The sequence below is a fragment of the Ochlerotatus camptorhynchus genome, unplaced genomic scaffold (genome assembly GCF_037179485.1).
Source record: "Ochlerotatus camptorhynchus isolate MF236.1 unplaced genomic scaffold, CSIRO-AGI_Acam_v1.1 ptg000652l, whole genome shotgun sequence".
In the NCBI taxonomy this organism is placed as follows: domain Eukaryota; kingdom Metazoa; phylum Arthropoda; class Insecta; order Diptera; family Culicidae; genus Ochlerotatus; species Ochlerotatus camptorhynchus.
Genome location: NW_027041131.1, coordinates 57,408 through 81,900, shown reverse-complemented (window position 1 = coordinate 81,900; position 24,493 = coordinate 57,408). Strand labels below are relative to the sequence as shown.

General features: G+C 35.9%; 1 protein-coding gene across 7 annotated transcripts in view; it reads left to right on the top strand.

The window, feature by feature from the left end:
* The window catches only part of Smr (Smrter), a 137,890-nt gene that overhangs the window by 77,456 nt on the left and 35,941 nt on the right, over nt 1-24,493 (top strand). For all 7 annotated transcript variants that reach the window (XM_065237864.1, XM_065237863.1, XM_065237861.1 and 4 more), the window contains exons 3-5: nt 12,784-13,003; nt 13,068-14,042; nt 14,100-14,225. In XM_065237864.1, coding sequence (XP_065093936.1) covers nt 12,784-13,003; nt 13,068-14,042; nt 14,100-14,225 — 1,321 coding nt within the window. The remainder of the gene's footprint in view (nt 1-12,783; nt 13,004-13,067; nt 14,043-14,099; nt 14,226-24,493) is intronic.

The window sequence follows — 24,493 nt, the reverse complement described above, 5'->3', positions numbered from 1 at the left end:
TCATTTCATTTCCAATAAATGGGTTTAAATATTTATTATATACGTTGTACGATACATTTTAGTGAAGTTTCTTAAATAATTTATCAGACCAAACGTATGTCATCGTTTAATCAAGTATTTCTTTAAGAGTTTCGTTACATACGTAACAATTTGATCAATAAATGTGCACATATCTGAAATTTTGACAACTTGGTCATGTTTTATCATGACTTAGAAATTAATGACGAGAATTGAAATTTACATTTCTCCTCAACAGTGCTGGTAGCAGGTCACTTTTTAGTGACTTGGTCACTATTTTGAAGCCAGTCACTAAAGTCACTATGTCACTTAAAATAGTCACTAAAGCCATTTTTTACAACCAAAATAGAGTGAAATTGAAAAATATAAACAAAATATTTAAATTGAGTACTTGGAACTAAAATATGCATATCTGTTAAAAATAATTAACAATTTTAACCAGGGTGACCAGTGAATCGCAAAAAATCAAGGAACTTTAAAACACCAGGTAAAATACTGAGAAATGCCTTCAATTTCGATTACAAATTGAGGAAAATATACCTCCTTTCCCCGAAAATAAATTCTAAACCTTTTCAAGAGTATTTGTCTGTGCTGGATTTTCAGAAGACTTTGAAGAATTATCAAGAACTTAAAAGAATTCAAGGCAAATATATGCTTCATAGAAGAAGAATCTGTACTACGTGCTCTGAGGGCCGATTTCTTCACCTCCGCTTAAATCTTAAACCAGATTTACCCATATAATTAAACCTGGTTTAAGCTTTAAGCGGAGGTGAAAAAACCCGGCCCTGAGACTGACGCATACGAGCGTCGCTTTTAATTATTGTTTAAATCAAGCTTACAAATGCTCATTACCACTAAAATGCTATTTTTCGGATTTATGGAACTATCAGATATTTTAATGATAATTCTTATTTACAAGATGCAAGAACAGAAGGTAAAGTGTGTGTAATACACATAAAATCAGCGATCATTAAATAGCTAGTTGTGACCTTCTGAAAGCAAAATTGACAAATTTTATATGTCACACATGTCAGGCTTATTGCTTATCGCATATTAGCTTATTGCGTGCTCTCAACTTAGTGTTCTAGATGCACGCAGTTATTAATTGAGAGCTTTCGATGCCTGCTGTCATTTTTGCATTAGTATAATTGTGTGGAAAGAACAAGCCCAGGGAAGTTCAACCCGAAAAATTCCTATACCGGACGGGGAATCGAACCCAGCCACCTCCAGCATGGTCTTGCTTTGTAGCTGCGCCTTTACCGACTAAGCTAAGGGAGGCCCCACTTCTTCTTGCTTCTTACAAATAAAAATTAGCATTATAGTATCCCGTACTTCCATAATTACGAAAAATTGCATTTTAGCTGTAATGAGCAATTGCAGGCCTGGTTAAAACTATTAATATGAAAATTTAGCTCCGAAACAATCTTGGAAATAATTCCAATATAATTGAGAGAAGTGCTCCATGTGCATTTTAACGAGAATTCTGATAATTCCATGAAAATTTCGTGAACCTCAAAGCTGATCTCTGCGGAAAGTTCTAAATGAATTCTGGCGTGATTTCTGAGGATACTTTCAAAAGAACTCCAAAGAGTTCGAAATAAATTCCAAGAAGAATGCCAATGGTATCAAATTTTGAAAGTTTAATCTCAAAGGTATCCTGAAAAGAGTTTCAAGGGTATTTTGAGATGGATTTTTGTTTTGAGAATTCTGAGAAAATAGCATGGGAATTCTGAGGAGAATACGAAATGAATTTTGAGAGAGAAATCCAAAATTATTCGTAGCATAAATGTATGAAATGTTATGAGGTTAACTGCATTGGAATTCTAAGGAGAATTCAAGTAAATTTAAAATGAATTTATGGAAGAACCTTCAGGAAATTCCTGGTAGAAACACCCTCACCATCCCTCATCAACAATTACAATTTTTACAATGCCGTACTAACGGGTGTTCAATAAAAAATGAAATTTTTTTCAGTATTTTTTTTATTGAAAACATAATGTTTATTCTTCAAAAAAACGTCAATGAATATTGGAGAAGGGGCCCTGGTCAGTCGTACGACGCAACTTAGTCGCGATGCTCTCACAAGAGCGCTGGACGGCACTGAAATCATTCTCATTTTTTATTGAGCATCCGTTATAACGGAACTATCAATTCTATACTTTCATCTCTTCATTTATCGTATAAAATATTCACTTTAAGTATGATATTCACGTTAACGTGGTTGATTAATTCAGTGGCGTCCCGTATCCTTACTTTTTACCTGTGTACCAACTTTCAAAACCAGATTTAATGCCATATTCATATTCGAAACGGTTGAAAAATACACTTAATCTTCTAGTTTACTCGATATCTATTCATTGCCAGCAATATTTTGATAATTGTTTATGCTTTTGAGAGTTGGTGCACAGCTAGATTGAGGTTAAAGAAACGCCACTGGATTAATTGCTTGCAATAATTTGCTGGTCATCGTGTGTAACGTAATTAAAAGGAAATGATTCAAATCACTTCAAATGCTCTTCATAGGAAATTCCCTTGTGAGTTTCGATATAATTAGGAGAATTTATGAAATATGATTAAGTTTTTTTTATATTACATATCAAACCGTATTTGAATTTCTAATGCATCAATTAAATATTACTAATCGTTACTTATTTATTATTTAAAAGTCACTATTTGGTCATCATTTCCGTAATTTTAGTCACTAAATTCACTACTATTATATCGCATCAGAACTACCAGCCCTGCCTCAATCATACAAACATTTTGATAATCCACCAGGAGAATGTTTGGTAGAATCAACACTTGCTAAGTTATCTATTAGCATCCGATAATAGTTTAAAGTAAGTGAAAGTCGCAATGCTTTCTGATCCTGAAGTAGACCAAAGTGGATTCCGCCAGGGGTAGAAACAATTCTACCCGTTCAGGCCAAAAAAGGATAAAGATAGGTATTTTTCGAAGTTCTATATGATATTCTATTGTAAATGCCGTGTTATATTGCATTCAAAATGTGTTTATTTTTTTGTATTTTAATGGCCGGAGCGAGCGGAATCTGAAGGATTATATTTGACGCAGCGGTCTACTGTGGTGCAAAATGCTTAGTATATAAACCTTCAAAATTGGGTTGCAAGATCTAGATTTTAGGAATCTTTTAATAATTCATACATAAATCTCTATAAAAACATTTATACAGAAGCATCAGCATTTAATGGGACTTAATAAACTAATAAAGTGATTTGAAAAACTAATTAGACTAACATTGATTTAAAATCTTATGAAAAGTTTATCAGATTTTAAAATTCTGTTGGGATTTAAGTTATGTAAAATCCTGTTTTGTTTTTTATTTTTGTTAGATAAGTTTGTAAGATAAGATCGACGTTTCCTCAATTGGCGTGACCCAACGAACCTGCCACCGCACAAGGCGCGTTGCCGTCTCCTGAGCATCTAACCACTAGAGATGAGACGGATGATCGCTCACGGGTCACACAGACTGTCTAACATTGTTGACACAACTAAATCTGTATGCCCCGTCGTCAACGTGATTATGCCCTACATGAGCCAATTTGATCAATCAGCCGGCAGTTCAACAACTTCTTTGGTGTGTTCAACTTTAACTTTATCAGCTGACGTGTTTCGTCATTGGCTACTTGGCCTTTTTCATTGACCGTAACTAATAAGTTTAAGTTTTATTCATTTACACATTAATTTCCAGTTGAATTATTAATAAACAAATAATCAAATTACTTCGAAGGTGAGAGACGAGTGAAATGCACTTCCATTATGTTAGTCAAATTCGGGATATATCGAGAGGACATTCGGGATTTGGTAGTTATTTTTTGGAGGATTTCGGAGCTTCTTCAATGAAGCCTTTGATTTCGTTGTTTTCGTCAGTTGCCGTAACGCAATGGTTAGCATCCATGCCTCATACGCTAAAGGCACGAGTTCAAATCTCATCCTCGAACTGTTCACAAATGACCTAAAATGTTTTAAAGTGACTATAATACAAAAAAAAAACGATCCAAGTCGAATGGTATACGACATTCCGGTCTCTTCTAATATGACATCCACAAGTTCCCTAGTAGCACACTAACAGAACGTAACGTAACAGAATAGAATTAATGCATTGTATGTGAGTAAACATTGCAATAATCATTGTGTGTAGTCTACATTTGCTTGACGTAGTCCTTGTGTCCGAATAATTGTGGTTACTTGTGTGCAGCTTATTCCAGTCACAATCATATTTAGCTGTTCCTAGCAAACCGAGACAACTTTGTTGAGCAACCTTGAAAAAACCGGAAATTTAAGTTCTTAATTCCAATGACCACAATGTAGCGATCTTAAGTAACATTTTTCTTTAGGCATTGTGGTATGCTAGACTTGCCTCTGGATCTTTCGAATTTGTGCTCAAGGTGCTTCGACCTCCCCATAAATAAATACTCAGCCTTATCGTTAAGGTTTATCGCATCGCCTTCTGCTTCCCATTATAGAACAGTCGATCCGCATCTTTTAAGTCTGTCTTACGATAATACAGCTTGAAATAGCATTGATTGATGATGATGATACCTCCCTTAGTTCAGTCGGTAAAGTCGCAGCTACAAAGCAAGACCATGCTGGAGGTGGCTGGGTTCGATTCCCGGTCTGGTCTAGGAATTTTTCCAGTTGAAATTTTTTTCTAGCTACACAATTATACTAATGCAAAATGGTACAGGCATCTATAGCTCTCAATAATAACTGTGGAAGTGAATCTAGAACACTAAGTTGAGAGCACGCAATAAGCTAATATGCGATAAGCAATAAGCTTGAAATGTGAATAAGAAGAAGACAATATATATGAACCACACATGTAATGAGATTGAAATACATAGGTCGCCCTAAAACACTGTTTATGTTGCGGTTTTTTTTTTAGAGAAATTATTTTTTTATAAACTTGTTTGATTTTGTTTCTGTTACATTGTTTGATCCCTGGTTAGATTGACAGACTGGACCTTTTTTTTAGTTTGTCAAGCAGTTTTTTTAATTCTTTCGTCAATATGTGCTTGCAAATTCAGGGTGGCAACTCAACCTGGAAAACCGGGACATAATATAGATGTTATTTCCACCAGGAAAAAATCGGGATCTGTAACATCAGGATCAGCTTCAAGAAATGTATAATTATTTCCTAAAGCGGTCTAAAATACCTCCATTACCCTACGATGGCTTATTGCTATGTCGTTTTCAAGTTTATTTATTCGTAAAACATTTTTTCTTCCAAATCCGTAAAAATTTTTTGTTTATTAACAAAATTTCTTCGATTATTTATATCCTTCTTTAAAAGTTAACATTGAAAAAAATAAAACAAAAACATTCTTTAATGGGACTGGTATCAACTAAATGTTTCTATTATGTGATTTCGAAAAATTGATTTTCGTGTTTGTTTTAACGCATCGTGCCAGTATACTTTTGACTATTTTAAGGTTTAAGGTAAGTCTTAATATCCTTTTGAAGATGCTCTTTACAATTTCCATTCAGCATCAGCTATCGACATTAAATAGGTTGTAGTTGCCAAAGAGGTAAATTGGGTTGTTCTCGGTGAAAACCTATATTTATTTTTTTTTTTTTTTTTTTTTTTTTTTTTTTTTTTTTTCATTACATAATTGATGTCAAATTAGGCCATAACCTTTACCACTACTAAGATCATGAAAGGGCTTCAAAAAATATTGTACGATAGGTACAAAAAGTGTTAAAAAACCTGTTATGCCATACTATGATCGGAACTACTACACCAAACGTGACAGAGCTGCTTGCAAAGGATTCACTTGGACTGATTTGGTGAGATTGTTCCTTTTTTTTTACTTTTATCTATTTAAACTTAATTTCTATGAATTCGTAGCATTTGGAATCATTTGATTCGGATGAGACTTAACTTTCATCCTATGGATTTTAGACATCCTATTTTTTTAGGAGACATCCTACTAAATACGTGCCATCTACAAAGCAGGAATTGCTTTGACGATGGAAGTGTACACGCAGTACCAATATACATTTTATATTGGTACTACGTGTATGCGGGGCGTGTTGTAAGTTCATGCATTGTTTCTTCTCATTGTAGACAGCGAATATCGAATAGCGAGCAAGGGCGCTATAACCTAGGCGAATACAGTATTCCCTCCGTATAGGTTACGTCCGCACACCGCTCTCTGTTGTCCTTCGACTGAGGTCGGCTGGATCGATTGAGGGATGGCAGTGGGTGGACGGTGCCGTCCACGCTTGTACGGAGGGAGGACTGTACGCTCGAACACAAGGGGTAAATACCTGTGTTCCATCCCAGGAGATCGGACAACCAAGGAGTGTACATTAACTTTCTTAGCTCTGTCACTCCCAACGATTTATATAGCCTATTTTCAAATCCTGCATACGGAGCGGTTGGTACGGTATGTCCCCGCTCTTTGATTACCTGTGGATTAAATGTTAACCACTGTCTATACTTATTAAGTAGACATGGTAAACATTCACTTCCACAAAAATTAACTAAACGCTACACAGTAGGCCTGGCCGCTTTATTGTTTGTTTCACATCCTTGATGTGCAGCAGGCATTAATAATGACAAGAAAATGATAGATGTATTTCTATCATTTCCAGGATTCTTTCAAGTACTGGCTGTGTATGTGTAGACTAGACTAGACTAGACTAGACTAGACTAGACTAAAAAACCTGTTATGCCATACTTTCCAAATATAAGAGGAGAAAAATCTAAGATGATAAAAGTACCTAAATAATATTTTTATTTATTTGTTGTGTAGTTAACTTCACAAAAAGGCCATGACATAAATAATTTTCATTTGAAAATATTTTTTTATGGGTTTGGAAAGAAACATTTGTTTACTACTTATTTTCGATACAGTCTTTATAAGGTGAGCGGTCGCAATTAAGTTTCAAACATAATCGAGTAGATCAGAAGGAAAGGGGTGCAAGCAGGGACTCAAAAATATCTCAAAATGACGAAACAACATTGATCAACGAGCCAAATGATAACGAATTGTCAGTAACGGCAAGTCTTAATTACAACATGTCATTCCGTTTTTTTTTTCATGAAAAACTCCGTCTACAATCGGGTGGAGAACTAATTCGGCATATGCGCCCATTTCCGTTATATTGAGAACGAACATCTAATATATCAATGATTTCGCTATCTAGCGAAGTTTCATGGAGATACAATCTAAAATTTGTTTATTTTTCCGCTATTTGGCCTGGAACTGCTCAGCACTGACACAAAGAAATTTGAACATGGGGTAAAATTGATTACAGGTTACAGACAACGTAAGTCTTTTAAGCACATCCGAAGGTGTTACAACCCAGGACATCATAAGGAGGAAATTCCTGTGTCTCTGCCTATAAGGCAAGTTATAATGAAGTGTCTAACAAACAATAATAATAAACAAATGATAACCAAAATAGCAGGCTTGTCTAAGCCGAGGAGAGCTAGGAAGATGAATGTTTGCCAGTGCGTGTGCTCTTAAATATTGAATGTGACAGTGAGCATCCATAAGACCCTAAGCCGCAAACGTAAACAATGGTATCTTCTGCAAATTTCTCGTAATTCAAAGTCTAACATCATAACATTCCTCGTAAAAACGTATACAAAGCATGTAGAAACGCACGCTTACATTTGATATTTTCTATTAGTGTTGCGTGCATAATATGTTTATAAAAAACAAATCTACAAATTGATGTTATTACTCCTAATGTTAAATATTTTGTTTCACAACTATTGAGTCAATTGCCCTAATTGTGCGAAATTTCAAAAAATCCCGGCGGAAGTGGATAAACTTAAATCAAAACTGGATACAGCGGGTACAACTATTTTACAACCACCCTAGGCGCTCATTATAAAACACCTTCTATACGGTCGTGGGCTTTGGGGCGATAATTAGACGAAGCCAATAGCGGAGCATACTCGCTTGCGCGCTAGCGGAAAACACAGTTTCATGACATGGCTCCGCGACGACTTTCAACTTTATACGGGTCTCTGGCTTTGGGTAGGTGTAAACATTTTCTCCTTATCGGCTACGAAGAGTGACGTAAATTTATTGAAAATATGTGCACTGAACTGCGCTGACGTCCTCCATCGTGACCCCGTCCTTAACTTCCGCACATTCGGGGGCATTCGTATGCTTGCCCGTTGTTTGTAAATAATACCCCGTAACTATTTTAATTCAATTACTGTTGTGCTTCATTTCGACGGCAGGTCTTTTCCCTGTTGCTTCGCTTTCGGCTGATGGCGTTTGGTGTTCACATACACACAAAAAATCAATGTCACTTTTCAACGTAAAACATTTGTACGAACGTGTGACTCATCGCTATAACATTTCTTCCGCTTCTTTTATTCGTGCTCTGCTGAGTTCGTTTGTTATGGATAGGGGAACACGTTAAGTTTATTCTTTGCGCAGAATTGTAGGCTTTAATAATTTATGTCTGATTTTACAGGTCCTCAGAGAAAGAAAATGAGCGGATAGAATTTTTGAGCCAAATGAACATTCTGACTAGAAATATTCAGAGGATTTCTAATTCTAACTTGGAGTATTGTAATTGAATAGATTCTCAAGTACCTTTAACTTTCGTGGCAACGTCATCAATGGAAATTTGCATTGAAGACGCTCACGTCATTAACAACCCTACTCTCCACTAAGAGAGAGAAACGATAAGTTGGATATACAGCAAATTGAAAAAAACAACAATTCTTATACGATTTAAGTATTGCTATCGCTCGAATCATAATACGAAAATTTATTATATATGGGTAGGATAAGCACTCGAATTAAATATAGGGGAATGAACGAATTCGGCACTTCTTTACCTATTATCGTCAGGGGATTAATCTTTCCTAATATTCTACGAAGCCCACGATTTTTTCAGTGGTCTTATTGCCACCTAATTACACCTTAAACATCCCTCTTGAAGATAAATGAGAAATATTTGAAATTACCGTTACGTTAAATTATTAAAAGATTAAAGTCGGTTGCTTGGAGAGGCTGATAAAATCGGGTCATTACTGTATAAGCTAAAAGTGAATTTTGCATTAAACACTTCATTTCGATTGTCGAATCTTGGTAATTTCGGTACCCCCTAGTAAATCGGCAATAAATTTTACTGAGCTCTCCAGTGACGTTTGGTTGCTTAGTCTCAGAAAGTGTTTTGCTGAATCACAGCAAGCAAACGTCATTTCTTGCTGAAATCTTAAACGCTGTACAGACTGGAGAGTTATAACGTGTTAAAACGGTTGTCAAATAATTGCAACACAGAAACCACCATCAAGATAGCGCTATAACATGTTAACTCTGTAGTCTGAACGTACTATTAGTAACATTTATTGCGTTGGTGCCTAGATTATCAAGATTCGGCAAACAAAACTAAGTGTGTTAATAATGACCAAGTATATCCAATGACGTTTCAATATGTTTGTACGAAATTGAAACTCGTAGGACGAATTTGGAATCAAGAAGCAGCGTTGTATTCTGAACAAAACTACAGTCAACTCTCCACAATTCGATGTCCACTAGCTCGATATCGAGTTCAGGGTGGCCAGCGAACCGGAAAATATCGTAAACGTAACCGTGAAAACCGGGAAAAACCCGGGAATTCGAAGAGAGAACCGGCAAAAATAAATTAACCATGCCATAGGAACAAATTTTTACTCCAGGATTTCAGAAAAAAACCCATTGTTTACCAAATGAATGTCTATTACTCTATTTGCTGCATCATTTTCTTCAGTTTCCCGTCTTATTGTTTTTAGAATTAAATCACTCAGTAACATTTCAAATAGATTTTCGTCGTTTCAATTTCAAATGTAAAGTGCATGGGCATTAAAAGAAAATATTGAAGATGCTGGAATTTTAAACGAATATTTGTAAAAACCGAAACTGAACTATTCTTTTCCGGGGCTATAATTTTCCGTTAATCACAATGCTCATGATATGAATTCTAGAATTAACTCGGAATTCTGAAAACGGAAAACACTCCGCGTAATAAATACCGATGAATTCTTGAATTTTGGAATTTCCTTCTAAGAATTTAATTGGAATCCTTCTCAGAATTGCCTTCTTCTTCTTCTTATTCGCATTTCAAGCTTATTGCTTAGTGCATATTAGCTTATTGCGTGCTCTCAACTTAGTGTTCTAAATGCACTTCCTCAGTTATTAATTGAGAGCTTTCGATGCCAATTACCAATGCATGATTTTGTATATTGTGTGGCAAGCACAATGATACACTATGCCCAGGGAAGTCGAGAAAATTTCCAACCCGAAAGATTCCCTCGACCGGAACGGGAATCGAACCCGCCGCCTCCGGCTTGGTAATACCGTGCCTTTATTGACTAGGCTATGAGACCCCTTATAGTGCCTTAAACATATTGAATTCTCTTGGAATTCTTTTTAAAATTCATCTGTCATTTTCCTCACGATCTCCATTCAAATCTTCTCAAAATCACGTAGGAATTTCCCTTAAGGAATATTTTTTTCATAACTCCTATTGAATTTTTTTTTTTAATTATCTAAGAATTTAATTTAGAACTTGCATTCTTCTGCACAGAAATCCTTCCAAATTCATCTAACAATGTCTAAGGACTTCATGTCAATAATTCTGGAATTCTGCTCAGAACTTCTCCCTTCGAAAACTATGTGAGAATCCTCCTCAATATTTGTTTGAAATCAACACTTTGAATACTTTTAATTTTTACTAAAAATTCCAGCGTTTGTCGGTAAGGTTCTATAGATTGTTCTATAACTTGTTCTAACCCTTAAAATGCTTCCAAGTCTCAGAACCTTGACAATTATAACTCCACGACCCATAAGTATGATATTTTTTTTTTAAATCTGTTATCTTGAAATTGTTTTTCAAAATCTCACATTTGAATAAATTTTTTATCCAAATCTTGCATCACGAAAATTGTTATTTTCCCACAAATAGCTTCCGAAAATGTAATGAAGTAATGAAATTGGGTTGTTAGCGGAATGCGGAAAACAGTATCTTCCATTTAATTCCACTTAATTAATTTTGGTATTTATGACAGATACGTATTTCGACTACAATGTGCAGTCTTAATCAATGTCATTCCCACTAAAGAATTTATCAAAATCTAACTCTAATCACTGTATGTGTAACACTTTATTCAAACATAATGGAACATATGGATTTAAATGTCATTTTTTCTGAAAATTTAGTCGAGTCATCGTAGAATACCATGCTAAGTCGGTATAACTTCAAGATCAGACTTCCGTGATGATTTGGAGAATCAAAAATGTTATTTTTAACACAATTTTCAATCCAGGGTGTACATCGGCCGCGTAAATAAACAGAAATTAAAATTTTCACTCGCGATGCCACAAATTTTTGGTCCGGGAGAAACAATCAAACCACGCAGCGCCAAATCTTCTGATGCTTGCAATTTTGCAAACATGATGAATTATGTTTTCTTTCTTGATTCTAAAACTTCTCGGAAAGCGAGAAAACCACCACTCACACACGAATAACCGTCCGGGAGGCAGAATGCCAGCGCTAATCCGGCAAATGCAGCCAAAAACTATGAAAGAGAATGCACGCACAAAACAGAGAGCAAACTTTAGACACAACCGTATCCAAAGGCGTTCGTAACTCGACCTCATCTTGGTAATACACCTTTGTGACCTACAAAATGTTATTTGGCTTGTAGAAGATCTAAACTCCAGGATGATTAAAAGATCTTTCAATACTGTGTTTCTCCTGCTCAGGTTTCTTCTATTGATGTTTTTTTTTCGACATACAGAGACAACATTTTGGCTATTTCACAGAACGAATTTTGGATTCAATCATTGTTATAATTCTTGTTTGCGTTCCTTTAACGATGTTTGTAACGAATAAAGTGGCGTGGTGTAACTTCACTTTTTACCTGTGCCATTACTTTTAAAACCAGATTTAATGCCTCATTACTCGAATCGGTTAAAAATACACAAAAATTCGATATCCATCAATTTTAAGCAATATTTTGATAATTGTTTATGTTTTGAGAGTTTGTGTACATGTAGATTGAGGTTAATGTGATGCCACTGAACGAATTTGTTTTAATTTAATTTTGACCAAAAATGTGTCTAGTGCTGGAATATGAGATTTAGAGTCAATTAGTTTTAAGTAATCAGTCTGTACGACGTAGTCGAAGATGATGAACACAATTAATAAATAAAACATATACCGTAAGGTCGCCATCCACCGCTCAGGTATTCTCCTTTCACCGCTCACTGTATAATTATTTTTATCTTTTTTCTCTTAACTTGCACATTATAGCAAATGATGATCAATGATACTACTGATATTAATTGTAATTGTACGTAAAAAATGATAATACGTATGCAGTGAGCGGTGAATGGCGACCTTGTGTTACTAAATTTTGAAGACTTCCTACGCAGACACATTCTTGATTCAGGAAAAATTCTGCTGTCATAGTAATGACCTATTTACACTAGTGTTCTCCTCGACTAAATCGCATTCGGATTTATGCTTTTAACGCAATCTGAATGAGCTTCCTATCGAATAGAATTTTGTCGGAATTAAATCGACTTCTGCGAGGCACATTCTTTGTCCCGTCCACATTGCGATTGGAGCTTAAGAGTGCAGTGCGCAATCGGTATAGAAATAAGCAATTGTAAAAGAAAAATAATTAAATATTATGACATTTGTACTTACATGATTTTGAAAACTTTGTGATCGAGACAGTTGGATGTGCCAGTAAATCTGACATTCTGTTTTATCTTCTATTCATAGATCTGTTGACACGTCCCAAGGCTACAGCAAAGGTGGTCCTTCCCCGTCGCAATCCACCCCTAGATCGGCAGCTAGTCCACTCTCGCCGCCCAGGCCCGGTCCGGGAGCGGGAGCTGCGAACTATCCACCATTTGCAGGAGCACCGGCACGTGAGGCACCGCTCAGATATGTGCAAAATAACTCATACTATCGAGAAAACCCTTACACCCGTGTGTCACAGGTTAGTAGAATATTAGTGAAGCAAAATACTTTCTTAGGAAATAAACATCATTCATTGCTTACAGGTGCCCCAGGTTCCTGAGTACCATCGACAGGTACCGGTTGTTTCGGTATCTAGTAGTATACCCGCACCTATTAGCATAGCAAATTCCATGGAGCCAGTACAACAATCAACCCGACCCCGAATGTCCCTGCTAGCCCACAATCCTGATTACCTGCAGACACGATCCGTGCAGCAACCACCGCCGGCAACGTCGGATTCCGGTCCACCTGCATTTAAAAAGATTCGCCTGAACGAAAACAGTCAACCTGCGCAATCCCTCCTGAATGTTGATACACGTGATCCACCGGTGTCATCCGGTGCGTATCATCCTCAGGTGGAGGCGATCTCACCAACGCTGCCAAGTGATCCGACTGAGGAACTGCGTGCTACCAAGGATGATCTGTTACAACAGATTGCCAAAGTGGACATGGAGATCGATAAGGCGGAGAAGAAAATCGCTATGCTGAAGAAAAAACAGGAAACGCTTGAAGAGGCTTCAGCGAAACCGGCAGTCGAGGAGAGTGCCGCTGAAGCGCAACCCAAGCACCGCAGTTTAGCGCAGCAAATCTACGCCGAAAATCGAAAACGAGCGGCGAACGCTCATGCTGTACTGAGTGCACTTGGCACTGCCACCGATCTGCCGCTATACAATCAGCCGTCCGATGCGGAGATTTGCCGCGAAATCCAGGAACGCCACAAGATGTTCCGACAGCGACTGTTACAGCATTTCAAAAAGATAAAATCCGAACGGGCGGCGAAACAGATCGAACTGACTGAACGATATGCGCAGTTATCACAAGACTGGTCAAAACGTGTAGATAAGATGGAAGCTAGTGCAAAGCGGAAAGCGAAGGAAGCGAAAAACCGGGAGTTTTTCGAGAAGGTTTTTCCCGAGCTTCGAAAGCAGAGGGAAGATAAAGAGCGATTTAATCGTGTAGGTTCTAGGATTAAATCCGAAGCCGATCTTGAAGAAATCATGGATGGTCTTCAGGAACAGGTAAGTTCTACTTGCAGGGTCCATTAGAATGCTTCCCTAATACCTTTCATATTTTAGGCGATGGAAGATAAAAAAATGCGTTCATATGCTGTGATTCCACCTTTAATGTTAGACTCCAAACAAAGAAGGCTAGTGTTTAATAATGAAAATGGAGCGCTAATAGATATGGAAACAGAATTCAAGGTACGTAGTTTAGTCATATTGTTACAAGAATAAATATTGCACCAACTTGATTGTGACTGAAATAAGTCAAGTTAAATTGGCATCAACAGCTCTGCGGCGACTCTATGACGTTACCCCCGGAATTAATAGAAGTGGGAAGAACAGCAAGTGAAATAAATTTTGGAGATGGAAGTTTTCTACCAAAGGGAGACGGAAAATCATTAATTATTTCAAATATATGCAATAAATGCAAGAATATTCTATAGATAAAGGAATATTCCTCACTTTAATTTTTTAATAGTGAAGAAAATATTCCTTTTCCCGGAATATTCCCTCGGGAATAGGTAGGGATAAGAGGGCAAGACGAGCATCGTCTGTAAATTTTGACAGCTAATCTGGTAGAAATGTGTGTATAAACCATTTCCCTAGTAAGTTCTCATGCTGCGTACGGCAAAAGATCTGGAAACAATACGTTAACATAGTTGGTGATTTTGCATAGTGTCGGCACAACTAGCAAATAATATAATATTTTAATGTTAAAAAATAAGATTTAATTACCTTTTCTTCTTCTTCTTCTTATTCGAGTATTGGTTACCTATACAATAGCATTATGTTACCCTTGTTCAATACTGTTTGGCGGTGCCATATTCAGATTTGATTTAAATAACTTATATTTTTTAGAAGATCAAAAAATTTGATATTGAATGGGACATAATGAGTACCATTAATTTATAAGAATAACATTGCCTAGAAATAATTCCATTCACAACAATATATTTAAATTGATCAAGTTAGTCACGATAATTTAACATAAACCACAGTGTCTACTACCTTAAAAAACGCATGGATAACCTGGTATCTGAAGGGAATTTTATTTTACCAGGAAGAACCTGGAATTCTCAGGGAATTTTCAAACTCCTTTTTTATGAATAGAATATATAGAAATCCGCCAAAAAACCTTCCCATGAATTTTAAAATATTTTATAATACAACCAACTTTATCTTCCACGTTAGTTACTTTTACTTGTTGAACATATTGTGGATTTATCTTCAGTACCTAGCAACATAAATTCTTAGACATGAACTGTGCTTTTTAAACATGGATGATTTTTACATTTTTTTTTATGAAATCAAATTTGGAGAATTTTTTAATAATCTGGAACTAAATTAAATATTCAAGACAGCTGACATAATTAATACATAATACATAATAATGATAATTACCAAGGATCCCTTAGCATAAATTCAAGAGAGTTCAGAGGAAAATATCAATGGATTAATTTTTAGGAATTAAATTCTGAGGATTCTTTTCAAATTAATTCTGAGGAACTTTAGACTTCAGGTGAAACTTAAGGAAGATGCCAAGGTAGTTCTCAGTAGGATTCAAAGTTAAATTTACAAGAGAAATTTGTGGAGCATTTCAAGGCAATTCTAAAGAGAATTCAAAAAGAGTTCTGACTAAAACTGAGAACTGAAAGTGAATTCTAAGAAGAACTCTGAGGTACTTGTAAGTAGAATTCTTAGTGAAGAAGGAGAATCCAAAAGGAATTCAATGAAAAATCTAATGATAGTTCCAAAAGTACGCTTAGGAGTATTTCAAAGCAGTTTTGAGGAAAGTTTCGAAGAAATTTCAAAGGAAACTATGGTAATTTCAAGGTTGTTCTATAGAGAACTCAAAGAATAGTTCCTAAGGAACACTGAGGAGCGAAATTTTCAGGAGAATTCTTTGGGTAATTCCTAGGTAATCTAGCGCGAATTTTTAATAATTGTATGGGAATTGTAGAGTGAATCAAAGAGCGTTTTATAGAGAATTTCTAGAGAAAATTGTAAGGGAATACCTAAGGTGAACTCTGAGGAAATGTTTAGTTGTTTCTAATGGAATTCTTGAGACAATTCTAAAAAAAACCTGTTCGTATAAAGTTTCGAGTTGATTCAAACTCAAAAAGTTTATCGATCCCAGAAGGATAACACAATTTTGAGACTTTGAAGTTAGTTTTATTAAATATATCATACTTAGAAAATTCCTCTTGATTCTGGTTTAGGAAAAAAAAAATCAAGATAAGGAGTGTTTTTTCCTTCTTCGATTTTCAGGACTTACAAAATGTGAGTTCTCAGGCCAATATTCCGGACATTGTGAAATTTCCAAAAGTCTGGAACGTAAGAAGCTTTGGTGATTCTAAACTAACACACTTAAATGCGAAATATCGTATTTAGACATTTTTAATATTTTTAAATTTCTGGTACATTGTAGAGAGTTCACTGTGTATAAAGATTTTAATGGGCTTATACAAATACATGATTAACTTTTCTCCAGAAAATCGTGCACACTTAATCACGGTTTCGCTGGTCGGTATTTTTTTTAAAGTTTAAAAAAAAAAATCGAACATTTAGCTATTTTTAATAAAACTACTGATGACAGGTAGCTTTTGTGGCAAGCTTCTGACTATGGTTATAGAAAGTACTGAACCTACCGTAAAATAACAGCTTTGCGTATAATGACTAAAACTCAGTAAAATAGAGTACTGAGTTTTCATATTCGTTATGTTTTACTGGAGCAGTCGTCAAACTTAATTCCAAAATTGCAAATTTATTTGTGTCATCCTCCTCCACTTGACTTTCGATAGAACCACCAGGAAGTGCTGATTGCTCAACTTGGATTACTTAAGACAGCATCATTGCTAATTCGCCACTAAATATGTAAAACTTAGTCCCTAAATAAAAATTGTTATGAATTCGAAATGTTTTAATCGAATAAATAATTAATTTAACTTTTTTGATAAATTTTCTGACTTATTCATAAAAAAAATAAAATACTTAAAAAGTCAGCAAAAAAATTTGTAAACAAACAAATTACTGAAAAAGACAGTAACGGTATTTTTGACAGTTCTAGATAGAGCTGGAATTAGGGTCTAACAGCTTTTGTAAACATTGACTTCTGTTGATGATTTCTAGAAATTCAAGGCTCGCCCACGCTAACCAACACCCTCATCAGGTAGGAAAGACTTCCCCTATCCGATGGTTATGTTGATATGCGTGGGCGTGCGTTGAGTTCCTAGAAATCATCGATAGAAGTCATTATTTACAAAAGCTGTTACGCCCTAATTCCACCTCTATCTAGAGTGCAGAGATTCTGAGATTTATGGATTTTTCAGTTAAAACAAACACTACTGGGTTATTATTACCCATTAAAATTTTAGCGACTCCGTAATCTAAACTATGCACACTTAGATTATTTTACCGAAATCTGTAAAATTTTACCGAAATTTCAACAGCTGAACGTTCGGTAAGCAGTTCGGTGATTTTTCACGGTTTTCCTGTAATTTTTCAACGAATATCTGTGACACAGAAAATCTGTGAAAAATCACCTAAACGTTGAAATTTCGGTAAAATTTCACAGATGTGTGTGTGTGTACAATCTAACCCCCACTGTCCGGCAGTGTTATTATGGAAGAAAACTGCTTTTTATTACCCTTTAATTAAAGCAGGTTTAGTCCGGGAGTTAGAAGGTGTTAGCTCTATTGCAGCTCCAGTGACCCATTTCAGAATGCCTGGTAATTCACAACCACTCCGAGGTCACTTTTACTTACAATAAGCCCCACATGTTCACTCTACCTTTATCAAATGGATAATAATATCATAAACACACTTCCAGATTCAAAAAATATTATTTCCAAATCTGGCACGTATATAGTTTTGAAATTTGTTCAACTGTATTAAATCGATTTGAATGGACATTTCTTACCAATTTTGTTTCGAATACCTCTTGATTCATCTGCTGGCAGCACTTACTGGCCCTTACCGGCGACCTATTCGTCTGCCCGCAAAAGCAACAACGCCTAAATCTCAAAGCTCTCCGGACGTCCCCTCGAAAATGCAATCGAGATATGTATAAGAATAATCTTCAACTGGAACGTACTCACCCAAATCAATACATCCGGGAGCACATTCCCGATGCTTATTTTTCTCTCGCATGCTCGTCGTCGTCGAACGGCAAAAAAAGGGAACTCGGTGAGCAATTTTGTGATACGGAATTTTCACTGAACATAAACCGCGAATTTACGAATTTCACCACTCCCAACTGCGAAACACGTTCAGAAGCACTTTTGGTACACTTTCGATCAATTTCTTTCGAAAACACAAAAAAAAAGTTGCAAGCGAGCCAACATCAACACCCGAGTCAACACCGATTGTGCCGAACTCTTTCACGCACCTTGCAGCACGTAAATAAACTGAAATTAAAAATTATCACTCGCGATGCCACTAATTTCTGGCCCGGGAGAAAATCAAATAACGCAGATTGCGACATCTCTTCTGATGCTTGCAAACATGTTGAATCACGTTTTCTTTCTCTATTCTAAAACTTCCCGGAAAGCGAGAAAACTACCAATCACACACGTATAAACGTCCGGGAGGCAGAGCGCCAGCGCTAATCCGGCAAATGCAGCCTAAAACTATGAACGCGAACGCACGCACAAACAGAGAACAAACTTAAAACACAACCGTATCCAAAGGCGTTCGAAACTGCACTCCTTAATTTACTATTAGATAGATCTCACCAAAAAACGGCGCCGGTGGTGTAGTGGTAAGCGTGATTACCTCTCACCCCAGCAGGCCTGGGTTCAATCCCAGTCGGCGCCGCCGGGATGTTCTGAGGCATAACATCTCTGATCACGCCTTCCTTCGGATGGGAAGTAAAGCCGTTGGTCCCCGGTTCATGAGTTGATGGGTCGATAGGTAGGGTCCAGGTGTGGGAGCTGCCTTCCTGGCACGTCGGTAGCATTGGTGCTCAGCACGGAAAACAAGATCGACGGAAAAAAACAAACCAAAAAAAAAAAAAGAGATCTCACCAAATTCCGCCTCCGAAATAGCACCGATTTGTTCACTAGCGGTAATCTTAAAAACTCTTTCGATCCATTTTTTAAATAACCACACACAGCACTAATAAACACACGTGAAATTATTGAAAAAGCTTCAGGGTGTCCAAAATCTTCCAAATAAAGGAGTTTTACACTTTTTACACTCAGTAAAAATCTCGAAAATAAAATGCAGCAGCAAATTAAAAACACGTCAGTTTCCTTCGGTAAAATTTCACAGATTTCGGTAAAATAATCTTAATGTGTGTGTGGGAATCTCTTTCTTAACTACGAACAACATGGGGGCGACCCAGGCGTAGTGGTTAACATCCATACCTCTCACGCCAAAGTCACGAGTTCAAATCTCACCCCCGGACAAGTTACGAATGACCCAAGAGTGTTAAAGTGGCTATAGTAAAAAAAAATTACGGACAACAATAGACATAGTCTCTTTGATACCCATTTGAATGATTGAATGTCATTATGCACTAAAAGAATATGAGAATTGACAAAAATGTCATGGAAAAATGGAGCATCTAGCCAGCCATGATAATTTATTTCTCATGTTATTTGGATCCCAACAAATGTGTAAACAATATTAAAAGATATTAGATTGGATAGCAATATATTTTTATCAGTAATGACTATAATCACATAAGTGCTACCTCTAAATCACGTTTTTCAGAGCCGTCGTTATACCTACATAAGTTTTTACAAAAATAACATTAATATGCATGCGTTCTGGTTGTCTGGGTAAGCAAACTAGTCCTTCTGATCACATTTGGTCCAATGGCATCCAGAAAAGTGGCTTCGGCCTATGACACATTATTTTGAATTGTTCGATTTAGAAACCTTGCTGTGCTTTTAGCTGGTTCCAAATCGATATATCTCAATACTACCAATACTACAAGGCTGGAGTTAGTGAATGCGTGCAGTGTAGAATGGTATAATGTAATGGAGGTTTTTTTTTTATACGTTATTAGCGAGATTTTTTGTTCATCTCGTATGGTAATGGAGGTAAAATTAACATATAGTGGGAAAAATTTAAACAGACACTGGGGGTAAAATGAAACAATATGCACACTGCTGTTTTTACCTCCATGAATTGTGATTACTCCCATATGTCGATGGAAAAATTCAAAGTTCAGTAGTTTTTTTTTTTTTTTTTTTTAACTCTTTATTTGTTCCAAATTCAAAATAAATTACATTTCATTTTAACCTAGGTGCTCCAGTTACTGCAGTAACGTACCAGCCTTAATTGTTATGATATATATCTAAGTGTTTTTACATTGTTCATGTCTTGGCAATTCAGTATTTTAAACAGGTTTTTTAACCTGCATGTCAGTATAACAATTGATATCTTAAAACTAAAAACTAAAACTAAATCTTATCTAAGTATAAAGGGAATTAATCGTTGCAATTGAGGATTGCAACGATTTTTGCCTGAAATTATTCATTATTTTGTTGGACATTTGTGCTAAAGTCTCAACATTCGAAATTCTATGTACTTCGGTTGTACTGTACCAGGGAGGCAACTTCAAAATCATTTTCAGAATTTTGTTCTGAATCCTTTGAAGTGCTTTTTTCCTGGTAGTGCAGCAACTAGACCATATTGGTACAGCGTAAAGCATGGCCGGTCTAAAAACTTGTTTAAATATTAGAAGTTTATTCGTCAGGCAAAGTTTGGATTTCCTGTTTATAAGAGGATACAAACATTTTATATATTTGTTACATTTGGCTTGAATGCCCTCAATGTGATCTTTAAAAGTTAATTTTTGGTCAAGTATTAATCCAAGATATTTCACTTGGTTTGACCAGGAAATTGGAACTCCGTTCATAGTGACTATGTGACTACTACTAGGTTTCAAAAACGAAGCTCTAGGCTTATGTGGAAATATTATAAGTTGAGTTTTGGAAGCGTTGGGAGAAATCTTCCATTTTTGTAAATAAGAAGAAAAAATATCTAAACTTTTCTGAAGTCTGCTGCAAATAACACGAAGACTTCTTCCTTTAGCGGAAATGCCTGTGTCATCAGCGAACAAAGATTTGTGGCAACCCTGAGGCAAATCAGGGAGGTCCGAAGTGAAAATGTTATACAATATAGGCCCAAGAATGCTACCCTGAGGAACTCCTGCCCTAACAGGTAGTCGATTAGATTTGGAATTTTGATAATTTACTTGAAGAGTTCTGTCAGTTAAATAATTTTGAACTAATTTCATAATATAAAGTGGAAAATTAAACTTTTTCAATTTAGCAATCAAACCTTCATGCCAAACACTGTCGAATGCTTTTTCTATGTCTAGAAGAGCAACTCCAGTTGAGTGGCCTTCAGATTTGTTTGAACGAATTAAATTGGTAACTCTTAAGAGTTGATGAGTAGTTGAATGCCCATGGCGAAATCCAAACTGCTCATCTGCAAAAATTGAGTTCGTATTGATGTGAAGCATCATTCTATTCAAAATTATCTTTTCAAAAAGTTTACTTATTGAAGAAAGCAAACTTATTGGACGGTAGCTAGAAGCTTCAGCTGGATTTTTATCCGGCTTCAAAATTGGAACAACTTTTGCATTTTTCCATTTATCAGGAAAGTATGCCAAATGGAAACATCTGTTAAATAATTTTACCAAGAAAGACAAGGTACTCTCTGGAAGTTTTTTGATGAGGATATAGAAAATTCCATCATCACCTGGAGCTTTCATATTTTGAAAATTTTTAGTTATAGACCTTACTTCGTCCAAATCAGTCCCCCAGGAATCATCAAAAATATTTTCCCGAGAGAAAATATTCAGAAAATCCCGAGCAACCTGATTCTCAATAGGACTAGTAAGACCCAAACTGAAATTATGGGAACTCTCGAATTGCTTAGCAAGTTTCTGAGCTTTTTCCAAATTTGTGATCAAAATTTTACCACCTTCTTTAAGCGCTGGAATAGGCTTTTGAGGTTTTTTCAAAATTTTTGTGAGTTTCCAAAAGGGTTTGGAACTCGGGTCTAATTTAGAAATATTATTTTCAAAAGTTTTGTTCCTCAGGGCAGAGAATCGCTTTTTAATTTGTTTTTGCAAATCCCGCCAGATAACTTTCATGGCAGGATCGCGTGTTCTTTGATATTGTCTCCTACGGACATTTTTAAGACGGATCAAGAGCTGAAGATCATCGTCTATTATAATTGAATCGAATTTAACCTCGCATTTTGGTACTGAGGCAGCTCTTGCTTCAACTATAGAAGTAGTCAGAGATTCAAGAGCATAATTAATTTCATCTTTGGTTTGCAAAGGAATGTTTGGATCGAAGTTATATTCCATAAATGTTCGATACTGCTCCCAATCAGCTCTATGGTAATTGAAAGTAGAGCTGTTGGGATTACAAATTATTTCTTGGGATATTTCAAAAGTTACTGGAAGGTGATCAGAACCGAAGTCAGCATGGGTAACCAATTGGCTACAAAGTTGACATGAATCAGTTAAGACCAGTTCAGTAGTTGTTTCTACGTTTGAAGTGAACTATCGGGTTTTGCTTTGGATACGAGATAAACTAGGAAGGGGCAAGATCGCCACCCTTCAAATCTACATAAAAATCCTATATATTTGAAAATGCACATACGTACCCTTAAACAATGATCCTAAGATGCAATATTCTAAAAATGGTTAAAAAATATTCAATACCTACTATCGAGAAATTAATTAATTTTCTTTGTAACATCTTGCCCCGGGGTGTAAGAGAACGGTGTAAAAAAAAAAAAAAGTTACTTTTTCAATTCATTTTGTAAGTAGTCAAATGTGGATACATTGAACTATATCAACCCTTGGGCGCTAGAGAAGACATTTAAGAACTAGGACATACAATATTTTAATGTATTAATTGTGATTATTACATATACTAATTATTTCAACCTTAGGGTGGCGATCTTGCTCCGTCCTACCCTACAGTAAGTTTTTTACCCAAAATGCTTCTAGAATTATACTGCCGTTCTTCGCATGTCGGTCCCATGGCAAAAATCAGCAAGCCGAGAAAATCGCATTTTAAGCTTGATTCGTACCATTGCTTCTTATGTGATGAGACAACCAATTTGGCTGTCTTTCCAAACTTTTTCAGAACAAAGTTATTGAGTTCATCCAGTATTAAGAAAATATGGGTGATCAGCTACCATTTGCATTGTAAAACTCAGTTTTGACAAAAACTGCTATGGGACCGATATGCGAAGAGCGGCAGTATACTAGTAGGCCAATAAATTACTGCTCTGAATGACGATCTCTCCCTGTTGGCTTTAGTCCCATTATTTTCTTCAAATCGAATGGAATAGTACCCTGGAATAGGTATTGTCAAGTTACGGTGCATAGTTTTCCTGTCATCACATAAAATTGAAATAATATCGATGTTAAAAGCGAAGATGAGAGGGTCACCGCATTATCTGCTGTCAGATGTTATACGTTTTGTGTTTTTCGTATTAAGAAAGCGCTGGTCAGATTGGTATGTGAAGTTCAATATTAAAGTCAAGATTAAAGTGCAATTTTATTAGAATACTTTTGAAATAATAAACATGTTGCTCCCGCAAATACAAAAACAAACATACAAACTTGCTTTGTTTTTTCACATACGACGCATCACTGTGAGCGTATCTGCAGTTTTTGTGTTATCATCAAATTTCAACAGTTAAGTCATGTTGACAATAAAAGGGTGTATCAACACCATTTTAAAAACAATAAAATGAAGGTCACATAGGGCGTTCATTAAATATATTTTCCATAATGCATTACAATTTCAAACCTTGTTTTTTATTAACTCGTAGGAAAAGCATGTATTTTATATTCGGTTAGATGCAAAATGTCGATTTGTTTATTTTTGCGACTTACGTCCTTTTGAAAAGTTATGCTTGAAATGAAAAATTACAACTTCAAAATAATGGGGCCAATAAAATCTATATGACATCTCATATAGAAGTGCGACAAGTTTATCGATTGTTTATAAAAACCAATATTCCTTCAGCTGCTCCATGAATGGCTAGTAGAATTGGGGTAGAAGTGTTCTCTGCTCCCCTCAATTGTTAAATTAATATTTTTTCCTAAACTCATCAGTTGCAAGAACAGTAAGTGAATCACAAAATAAGAAAGTAGATTCCAATTATTGATAGTGCATAGTGTTGCTAACTGAAACTGACGTGTGATTATAGTCTGTGGATTTACCCTGAAACGTTGATACGAATCACAATGTTAAAACGATATTTAGGTAAATAGTTAATAAATATTATAAGATAACACAGTTAGGTTTAGGTTAGGTTTCTTTATTAAAGATACTTTCTGCCATTGGCTGGTTCGGGTCTGGGAACCCCAAAGCTAATACCGTTTTTTTCTATTGAACTGAGAAGTTATTAATTTGGAATCCTAACTATAACAATCGAGTGCATCTAATTAATTTGGGGCGAAACTTGCTTGGTGCTTC